At 37.5% G+C, this 11,731-nt stretch overlaps 1 protein-coding gene across 1 annotated transcript in view; it reads right to left on the reverse strand.

Annotated features, from left to right (window-relative positions):
- The window catches only part of LOC109482339, a 25,830-nt gene extending 14,518 nt beyond the window's left edge, over positions 1 to 11,312 (reverse strand). Inside the window, exon 1 of the mRNA XM_019785021.1 lies at positions 11,206 to 11,312. Coding sequence (XP_019640580.1) covers positions 11,206 to 11,285 — 80 coding nt within the window. The 5' untranslated portion in view covers positions 11,286 to 11,312. The remainder of the gene's footprint in view (positions 1 to 11,205) is intronic.
- Positions 11,313 to 11,731: the final 419 nt, after the last annotated feature.

Raw genomic sequence — 11,731 nt, forward strand, 5'->3', positions numbered from 1 at the left:
TTTTTTGCAAATCAGAAAAAAATGAAGAAGGCAAATCCGTCAACCAAGAAATTAAATTGGTGTGGCCTCAGCCCTGAAAAAAACAGGGTTGGTAGCAGTGTTCTAGCCAGAGTCTCTATCTTTGACCAACCGCCATTTGACAAAGTTTTGCCGCTCATAACGGACAAATATGTACATCTTTTGATGGACAAAAATCAGTGTGTAAAGATAAAGAACAAGATGTTACTAAACAACGTTTAGTCTATGAGCAAAATTTGCCACTGGTTTGTAGGTGGGGATTCTGGTTTGTTGAAGACTGGTTAATAGTTAGAGTTTGGCTGAAGTGACCCTACATGTGTACAAATACAGTTTACAATATAAAACTGAAATGCAACAGGACCAGGGTTGTCTCCAGGACCTATTCGATCCTCTATTTGCTTGTGGGAAAAGAGCATACTGTTTGGCCAAGTTACTCGATAAAAATTTGCACCTAAGAACGCATGAAATAAAGTTTTAGGGGCCTTGAAATTCAGATGTCAGATCAAAAATTTAATGCCAAAAGAAGGCTAGCTCTTGTGGGGTTTTGCTCGGGTTGGACAAGAAACAGGGAAACACAACATTTTTTTCCTAGGCCTAACCTAAGAGATCAATTGCATGAAAAATCATGACTGAGATTCTGTCGATATGAAATAGGGCAAGACATCCCCGTAGGCTGTTCACTGTAGTATGGGGAAATTTGTTTTTTATGCCATTCAGCAGTAATGATTATAAAATGTGATAGGTATACAATGTTGCTCATCCAAGTTAAGACCTATATGTGATATCATTATCTACAGGAAATGCAAGTAAAGGCTTCATTCTGACTCGACTAGACAGCTAGTGACAGGACTTGAAAGCAATAACATGTTTTTTTTTAATTCCAACATTAATTATGATCTTTTATAGTAGGTCAAGGATTCTGTCCATGGTACTGAAAATGTCTGTCCATGGTACTGAAAATGTATGTCTGTGGTACTGAAAATGCCTGTCCAAGGTACTGAAAATGTCTGTCCGTGGTACTGAAAATTTCTGTCCATGGTACTGAAAATGTCTGTCCATGGTACTGAAAATGTCTGTCCATGGTACTGAAAATGTCTGTCCGTGGTACTGAAAATGTCTGTCCATGGCACTGAAAATGTCTGTCCATGGTACTGAAAATGCCTGTCCAAGGTACTGAAAATGTCTTCCATGGTACTGAAAATGTCTGTCCATGGTACTGAAAATGTCTGTCCATGGTACTGAAAATGTCTGTCCATGGCACTGAAAATGTCTGTCCATGGTACTGAAAATGTCTGTCCATGGTACTGAAAATGCCTATCCTTGATAATGAAAATGCCTATCCTTGATAATGAAAATATCTGTCCATGACACTGAAAATATCTGTCCATGGTACTGAAAATGCCTGTCCATGGTACTGAAAATGCCTGTAAATGGTACTGAAAATGTCTGTCCGTGGTACTGAAAATGTCTGTCCATGGTACTGAAAATGTCCATGGTACTGAAATGCCTGTCCATGGTACTGAAAATTTCCATGGTACTGAAAATCATTCTGAAATTCATCTTTTCATCCCTCCATCCATCCATCCATTCATCTTTTCATCCCTCCATCTGTCCATTCATTCATCTTTTCATCCCTTCATCCATCTACCCATCCCTTACAGCATTAAGAATCCCTGTGCCCTCCGGCACTCCTCCAAAGCACACGCCCCATTACACCACATCAGGTGCCATCCATTCCACTGCAAATCTGGCCTACAGCAGAGAGGGGTAGATTACCTCAGGTCACACTTTATACGGCAGACGTTAACACTAAGTACAACCAGAGTGCATGGAACCCTCATACATGTAGATCTTGAGATTGCCAGGCCTATTTAAAGTGTACCTGATAAAAGCTTTTCCTTGCAAAGTCTAGAATGACAAACAGCACTTTAAGTTTTTCGTGGTGACTTAAAAGGCGCCCAATAAAGTTTTAGGGCGTGAAAGCCAGATTTTTCAAAGACAATATTCTAGTCTCTTGTTACATACTAAGTTGAAACAACACTATCTCATTGTATATCGACATTCATGGAGTAAAAATAAAATGCTAAAAATTGAGATGGAAAACAGTTACTGGTAGTATCCTAGGCTGATTTTTGTTATTACCCAGGAAATAAAGGACTTATATCGGTGCAATTTTTTTATTTTATGTATACTATTGTTTCATTATTGTTATTGTTTCATTTTGCCTATGTTTGAATTATTTTGCTAACAATTCCTTCTGTATGTATGTATTATTTCATATCAATTTTATTTCATCTCAATTTATGTATACTATTGCTTCATTATTGTTATTGTATCATTTTGCCCATGTTTGAATTATTTTGATAACAATTCCTTATGCACGTATGTATGTATTAATTTTCAATTCAATTATGTTTAGTTTTGGTTAGTATAGAGGAGGAGGGCTTAGCATAAGCTAAATAAGCTTTCTTACCTCCTCCTGCACCTGTTTTATTTATTACTAGTGTATTATGTATAATTTTTATTGCTGTTGTGCAAATAAACAAACAAACAAGCTTGTTTCTGCACTGTTTTAGATGCCCAGAGTATGAAATACTGATGCAAATATGCTAATGTGGGGCAGTATGTTACAATATCATACAGATTGCCTTATTCAGAATATTCCAGAATGTACCTTCCTTACAAGTATTATTACTACTGGAAAAGTAAATGCACTTAACACAATTGTTTCAACCATAAATTTAAATTACTGGGAAAACCTCATTTTCCTACTGCTGTGAAATATGACAATTACAAAGTTGAATACATTTGCTGTATAAGATTAATCTCTACTAGAATGATATTAAAAGATTCAGACACCTTTGAAGATTGCATCATTATGCACAACATGTACATGGCATTAGTATTGTGACAGTCCTAGATTTTGCTCAGCTAGGTGTAAAAACTTTGAGTCACTGGCAACATGCCAACTCAAGTCAACTTTAATGGACCGTACTTGGGTGAACTGAAGCTGAACTAAGTGGAAATATAAACTTGGGGAAAGATAAACTACAAGTAAAACTGTGGATCACTTCGTGCCATATGTGCTTGCCTATTTGTTATAAAAAGAATTGCAGGGCTTGAAATACCCACATGCAACTTGCAATTTGCATGTGATTTTCAAGACTCTTGTACGTGAAAAAAAATCTGAACATGAACTGAAATGTCTGTCCATGGTACTGAAAATGCCTGTCCATGGTACTGAAAATGTCTGTCCATGGTACTGAAAATGCCTGTCCATGGTACTGAAAATGCCTGTCCATGGTACTGAAAATGCCTGTCCGTGATACTGAAAACATCTGTCCATGGTACTGAAAATGCCTGTCCATGGTACTGAAAATGCCTGTCCATGGTACTGAAAATGTCTGTCCATGGTACTGAAAATGCCTGTCCATGGTACTGAAAATGCCTGTCCATGGTACTGTAAACATCTGTCCATGGTACTGAAATTGCCTGTCCATGGTACTGAAAATGCCTGTCCATGGTACTGAAAATGCCTGTCCATGGTACTGAAAACATCTGTCCATGGTACTGAAAATGCCTGTCCATGGTACTGAAAACATCTGTCCATGGTACTGAAAATGCCTGTCCATGGTACTGAAAATGTGCATGTACAGGACGTAGTACATATACTGATCTGGACATCATATACATCTTAAGTATCTGGAATTCATATAGATCTAAAGATCTAAATTTTCCTAAAATATATATCTTGTTGTATGTAGAGAAGACTAAAGGCTGAACTTCAATGTTCATGTATTCTAGATTGTTCAAATTGCATGTAAATTTTTTTCTAACATGCAATTTTGCATGTAACAAAAAAAAAGTGTTTCAATCCCTGAAAAGTTGGCGAGAGAAAATTTAACTACATGCAGAGATGCGGATCAGTTTGTGCCATATGTGCTCTTGGTTATAATTTGTCAGTCTATAATCTACCACTGCGTGGATGGAAGCGCACTGGGCCTAATACAGGGGGGGCTGAATCATCTTTAACAGTTGGTTCTTAATACTCTCTGTGTCAAAATTGGAACATGATATAGTAACCTAAAAAGAAATGCCAATAATCCTACACTGTAGGGCTGGGCAGTAACGGAGAAGGAAAGGTAAGAAAGAAGGTAGTCACTGCATCAGACATTGTCCCAGAAATTTTCAGTAAAGGTTAGACATCCAGGAGGAGCATTTATTTTATGTAAAATTACAAATAAATCTAGTAACTGAGTTTTCTTTTACTCAACCAATTTTTTCACCTAGAGTGCTGATGTTTCAGTGTCTGTATATCAGACACCTTCCTCAGAGCTTCTGACTTCTGATAACAGAAACATGAATCAAAATGATCCACTCAGTTTGTGAACTAATTTGTTGCTAATGAACAGGACACAAAATTGCCCTAACCTAATGTACCATAATGAAAGGGAACAAGATCTTCCCGAAATTAACTGCCTCCTTTCATTAGCTTTTTGCAGATTGCCGTTTGATACTTCAAAGCATCAACAGTGACAATTTTCTGCCTACACGTTGCTGGCTGATGTCACTGAAGAGCAGATTTGAAATTGTAATTGCTGTTTTGACAGGATGAAAAGATTTCGGGGCTGTCATTTTGGTGATGTTTTGATGGAAGGAGGCTTTTCAGGGCTTGAAATACCATCTACATCTATTTATTCATTCATTCAATGATGTGGGTAAGGCCAGATCCATTTAATTAGCTGGTTCAATCCATTTAAAGGCATCCAATGCAATTTCATACATGGTGTCATGGATTCATGGTGGAAACTTAAAGGTCTGACTGCAAAAAATAAAACCCAAACAAAATTTTCTGTATTGTAACAGTATGCTGAATCATATGAATGTACTCAAAATTGCTCTTTGCATTGCTCAATGACATTCATGTATGTTGGAGTGTTATGTGTACAAAAAAGACAGTTGGAGATAGATTTGCTGATTATTTTCAATAGACATGTGTATTCTTAATCAAGAATGAAAAATATGCACAAGTTATGTAGTTTTCTCTCCGGCCCAAAATCTTGACGATGTTCCAAAAAACTTTCCAAGTTGATTTTAAGTAGAAATATACCAAAAGGCATTCAAAGTGCAGTATGACTGCATTTTGACTATTCCTACAGTATTCCAACAGCATTTGAAACAATTCTTCACTCAAGAGAACCAAAATTGAGTCTCTTGAATACATTCTAAAGAATGCCAGGGGTATACAGGACATTTTCATTCAGACGGCATTCCATCTCACTCCCCCTCTAAGTGTGAAAGGGAATATATAAAACCAGGGTTTCCAAAATGTGGCACGATTTTGCCAATTCTTCATTCCGACATGGTCCTGCTTGAATCATGCTGATTTAGAGGAAGTGTGAAGAGAGCTTAGGCCACACCAATTTAATTTCTTGGTTAACGGATTCGCCCGCTTCATTTTTTTCTGATTGGAAAAAAAAAGCTGCAAAATGTTCATATTTTGTCCTGAACAGTTGAAAACAGTCCTTTTCTTCCTAGCTGTTACAGTTTTTCGTCTTTTAATGCAATGGTTTGGATAAAAGTTCAAAATTCATTCATTATTTCAAATTTTATCCCAGCCTTTTGTGTTGACTTCATGGCTCCAATCGAAGCATTTGGGGCTATAATAGGATGCCTCTGAGGCTTGTTTTTATTTTTATTTTTTTTTCGCCCGGTCGCTTCATATTTTTTCTGAAAAAATCTGAGAACCAACAAATTAAATTAGTGTGGCCTAAGTGTGAAAGGGAATATATAAAACCAGGGTTTCCAAAATGTGGCGCGATTTTGCCAATTCTTCATTCCAACACGGTCCTACTTGACTCATGCTGATTCAGAGGAAGTGTGAAGAGGGATTAGGGGATAAAATCTCCTGCCGTATGGTCTGTGAGTACCTAGGCTCTCCAGTGCACAGTAAAAATCCATCACACCACACGACAGTTTTACACAGCAGGATGCTACCATTACTAGCAATATATCTTAAACTTCAATTACAGCTACATCTAAACCTATTTCAACCTATTTCTGAACCAATTCTTCTTTCTCTTTCTTCCATAACTACTATTGTTACAATACAACTAGTCTTCATAGAGAAATAGAACTATATATATACAAATGGAACTACATGTGTTCGCTGTAATTGCAATCTGTACGTCTAGTGCAAAACAAATGACATGCGGGTTTATATAAGCCTTTTCTTTATGCTGTCAAAACCAGTTTCCCTTAAGTTATATTTTAGCTGAAGTAAGTTGATATAAAAAGCATAGTTTTAAATGTTACATGTACATGTAAGTTCAAATGCGTTCAGAATTTCTTGACGGATAGATTAAGCTTTGTAACTTCAATTACTGCTATATCTAAACCTATTTCAACCTATTTCCAAACCGATTCTTCTTTCTCTTTCTTCCATTTACTATTGTTACTGTATAACTAGTCTACATGGAGAAATAGAACAAATGGAACTACATGTACATGTGTACACTATAATTAATTGCAATCTGTCTAGTTCAAAACAAATGACATGTGGGTTTATAAAAGCCTTTCCTTTATGCTGTCAAAACCAGTTTCTCTATAACTATATTTTAGCTAGGCTGATAAAAGCATGTCCCTTTTAAATGTTATTTCGAATGCGTTACACTATTCTCAAATTGATGGATGGATTTAGCTATTGTAAGAAATGATAACTCCGAGTCGGTAAGAAGTGAAGATCTGTATTAATAATATGTATTTTCTATTGTATTTACCTAATTAATGTGTCAAAGAAAATTTATCCCTATTAATAGTATTATCCTTTTTAGATACCAGTAATCTGCTGTGTGTTTGCTTGCCAGTTTGTATTTCCAGTGCAATTCAGTGCGCAGTTCATAGCGCACACTGTAAGACTGTAAATGTTTTTAACGACAAATAAAATCAATCACTACTACTACCACAAAAGAGTACTAGGAGCTCTTATCATTATATTAATGATCTAATGTTGGACACAGTACTATAATGATAATATTAGACTCATCAGGGCTCGAAATTTGTCCCGTGTCTCGATGGCCACTGGCCACTAAAATTTTGGCCGGACAATTATAAAGACACTTTGGGACATTTTGGGGACAATAAAGAATAATCAACATCAGAATGTCGGCCCTTCTTTTGTTCACCAGGCACACATCCTGGCTTTTGGATCCAGAAAGGTCCGCTCAAATTTCCTATTTTTGTCATACAAAAGTCATACAATACATACTTTTTTATTACATAGTAAGAAAAGTTCATTTCGAGGCCTGCTTATGCCTGGATGAAACCTTAAGAACACTTATCACTTCAAGTGACGCTGCCAACCAATTCACATACTTCGTAGTAGGACACATTAAATTATGCAACCAATCATCAGGGCCTGTACAATTTTATGACCTTCTTGTCATAAGCAATCATGATGTCAGTCAACAACCATTTTTCCTCAGTCTCTTAATTGATTTGACTGTACTATGATTAAATACTTAATACAGAAATTAATTTTGTTGTACACTTGTATATTCTGAATACCATTTTTTATCATATTGTTGAGCATATAACGTCACAGCATTTAAAATGAAAGGTCCCGGCCGTATTGGTATTTTGATTTTTTCTTCCTCTTTTCCTACGCTGGAATTTTGCAACTCATTTTGCAGCACAATTTCTTCATATGATTATGTATCCCTGTCAAACATACCGATACTGTTAGATCTTTAATATATCAAATTATGACAAGGTAGGACGAATAGGTTACTTAGGCCCAAAGGAATTAGAGTGCAGTACTAGTGTAGCCCAGTTCTGCAAACATAAAAGCCTGATTGAAGTGGAGTTTTCTTTTACACATTTCAATTTGGTAAAACTCTCAGTGCTTACGTTTCCACCTGTTCCCAGAAAAAAAAGAAAATTCTGTTTCCTGTTACTATGACCAAAGTGTCACGAGTGCCGCAACTCGTAATTTATCGTAAAACCTATAACACGAAAGGGAAATGAGCACGTGTCTGCAGGCCTTCAAAAGCAGTGGGATAAGGGAAGATGTGATAAAAGGAAAGAAACAGGACAGGACGACAAGTGCTGTTCCACTGATTTATTGCTGTTTTTGTGAAGAAGAATAAGAGACTTGTTGGTTGGTACACTCACAGTTCTTTCAGTCTCATTCAATTTTTGTGTCTTTACATTTGTCATCCTTTAGTACATATATTATTTCAGATGTAGGCATCTTGTTTTTTCCAGCCCTCCTTTTTTTTTGGACTCTCGCATTAGATTTAGGGTCTCCAGAGGAAGTCGCTCACACTCACTATGTCATCCATAAAAATTACTTGGTGTGGCCTTAGCAGTGAGAAGCAGCACTTAACCTGCCGTCAGAAGCCCTGAGGAAGGTGTTTGATTAATAGCCATCAAAATATAAGCCGGTGAGAGAATTCATGTGTTCTTCTGACCTGATGAAATTATTTTCGGATAATTTCAGAAGTGTCATACTACATGATATAGATCAAACTGCGGGAATGATTTAATGAGGGCCTGCATGCAGGCTTTTAGCTAGGGGGTGTCCAGGGTGTCTTTTGGACGCCCTGTACTGAAAATACTAAGAAATTGGACGCCCTACTTTTTTGTAGGACACCCTAAAGACGCCGTATTTTTTCCACTCCCAACCCTTGCCGTGCACACATGCCTCCCTTCAGCCTTACTATAAATACAAAAATGATGGTTTACTGAAGGAAAAAACTCAAATTTACACCTGAAAATGCAGAAAGTAGTGTTTGAGAGCATTATGAATTTCAAAAAAGCCCCCCTAAAATCTTGCACTCAGCATGTCTTCACTGTGCATAGCATACAATAAAAAAAATGGACGCCCACCAAAAAAATCCTAGCTAAAAGCCTGCCTGCATGCCCTTTTCCGTTAACCGTTATGGGCTATTTTAATTCACTGTTAATTGTGGCCGACCCACTCTAATTCAACATTAAGCGTTATCGGTATATTCTTCGTGAAGCGTTTTTGGTCCTTTTAATTCTACGTAGCGTGTTGTTTGTCATGATCCTAAATTCAGCTTTAAGTATTACTAAATAATTCTTCGTTATGCGTAGACCTGCGTACTAGTCAAACCTCGAGTAGCCGTCGTCAATTTGCCTATCAAAATACAGGAAAATGCGTTATTGAAGGATTACCATTAAGCGTTACCAACCGTCCTGAATTTACCGTTAAGCATTGTCGGCCCTGCTGAATTTACCATTAACCATTGCCAGGACCCCCCATGCAGACCCTCTTTAATGTTTTCATACATCTTCAAGGACAAAGTACTAGTAAGACAATTCTGAATCAGAAGTGATAATATTCATATTACAATAAGTGAATCAGATGGAAAATTGCATACCATGCAGCTATGCATTTGCTTGCATGGGGTTAGTAATTAATCTGAAATAACTATTTTATAAATTATGTATTTTACATTAAGGCAAAGGCATATATCAAGTACCTCAAAGTCAAAGACGTATCCCTGCTGGTCTATAGTATAAAATATTGATCAGCATTTCTCAAGTAATTTTCTGTAGATAAAAGTCTCTGTCAACAAAGAGTCTGAGCAGGATGACTACCATTAGAATCACAGATTTTACATGTACCAGATCACAATCTCTCACCTGACATATTATACTGTGTGTAAACTTGAAGTGGCCTTTGAGTCTTTGAGTGTTGTTACGTTTTGAGCTTTTAAAAAATTGGCCATGCATGGTAGACCTGGGTATTGCTATTCAGTCTGTTTGCCAACATATTCTTAAATCCCAGTGTCAAGATCAAACCAAGAATTTTACTAAGGCCATAGCAAGTAAATTTTATGTATGACATCCTCCGCAGACTCCAAATCAAATGCGAGCGGGCGAAAAAAGACAAGGCGGGCCAAAAAAACAAGGTTCGAACTCCCAACCTTATGGTCCAGAGGCAAGGTCACTAACCCCTAGTCTTTGCATGCTACAGCTGTAAAATGCTAAAGACATCTACCAGAAAGAAATATTACACCCCTACAATTTATCACACTAAATTTAAAGCAGGGCAAACAAACTAAAGTATCAGGGAAGGTCCAAAAGCTATTCTTCCACTTATAACATCACACTTGGTTATTAGTATATTTGGTTATTAGTATTTTATTCCTTTAAACATATAGCACACAGTGGTGGGCCATTGATTTTTTTTGTACCAAATTAAAAACTTTAAAGCATATTTAACGGCTAAAAACTATAATTTCTCATTGAGCTGCCAAACCCTCTCTGGTAACTTTATGAACAAGCCCTTAAAGAGCCATGCATAGGTGGAATTTGGCATTTCAAAATACGTACAATGACAGCATGAAATCCGATATTTAAGCATACCTTTTAGTTCGCTTTAAAGGTTTATGATAGCTTATTTCAGTGGACTTTAAGTTAAAAACCGGAACATTTGTGGACGATTTCATCTATGCTTTAATATATGTATATCAGATTTCATGCAGTGAATGTTGACAAGATTTTACATAACAAAAACTCTGTGTATAAAATTCGATTCGAAGCGCCAAGCTCTTGTTGACAAAACATCCACAGCTGGTAAAGTTTAGTGACCTAAAACTGATCCCACCCTTTTCCCGATATATGGTTTGGTCTAGCTAGAACCGGAACGCCAACAAAAAATCACGGGACACGTCTGCAAATATTAAATTTCCGCCTGTTTCCCATTTTCGTGACTGTACCTACATTCATTTGGCATTAAACTATGCAAGGGCAAACACAGCAGCATAGTATTGTGGAAGTCAAGTGTATATTTCTTTCATTTGGACCCGCCCTTAGACGTTTAGCTCTAGTTCTTACTAGTACGTACGAGCTAGAACTAGTCGCCGGAGTGACGGAATTTTGCGTAGTTTCTTCTTCTTCTTTCTTTCTAGTGCTCACGATCATGATAATGATCATTATGGCATGCTCATTTTCACCTGAGTGAAGTGAGGAAAGTCGTGGAAAGTGCCTTTCCCAAGGGCACAAGATCGGTGGCAAGGTAGGATTCGAACCCGGGACCTCTCTTAGCTTAGTTCCGAGCCGAACACGCTACCGCTACGCCACACGACCCCACAGTTTGCGGTAACGCCTAGCCTAGGTACTTACGGAGTGAGTTGGCTGTTAGAACCGTGAGTTTACCTGTTCATGAGCCGCTGTAAGTCGCGGGAGACGTCCCCGGCAGGACGAGCCTCGTTCAACACCCGAATCTCCGCGGCCATGTTCCACAACTTCAGCAGCAGACTACAAATCCGGCTGCCCGGCGTAAAAGTGCCTGACTACAGAGTTTCTTTGTACGAGGTGTCCAACGCGTTTATCTTGACGCCTGAAAAATTGCTCGTGTTGTTCATTGATTTAGGCTATGCTTGTCCTTTTAAAAGATGAAATAGGAAAATGTAACGAAATTCAATATTAGTGATACATTTATTACTAGAGAAGTAACATTTGCAAAGCAAATGCATAATCTTTACCTTCGGACATGGTCTGCTTACTCAAACACATTCACATACTAGTACAACTGTATATGGTGACAGGAGCAGAGCAGACCATGAAATTGCAACATTATGTAACCCAACACCAGTTACCATGGTGACAGACGTAACAAATCATGTCATTGGTCAGGTCATAGGTCACTGGAGGAGAAGAAGAAGAAGAAGAGGAAGAAACT

The sequence above is a fragment of the Branchiostoma belcheri genome, unplaced genomic scaffold, assembly GCF_001625305.1.
Source record: "Branchiostoma belcheri isolate BF01 breed outbred unplaced genomic scaffold, Haploidv18h27 scaffold6, whole genome shotgun sequence".
In the NCBI taxonomy this organism is placed as follows: domain Eukaryota; kingdom Metazoa; phylum Chordata; class Leptocardii; order Amphioxiformes; family Branchiostomatidae; genus Branchiostoma; species Branchiostoma belcheri.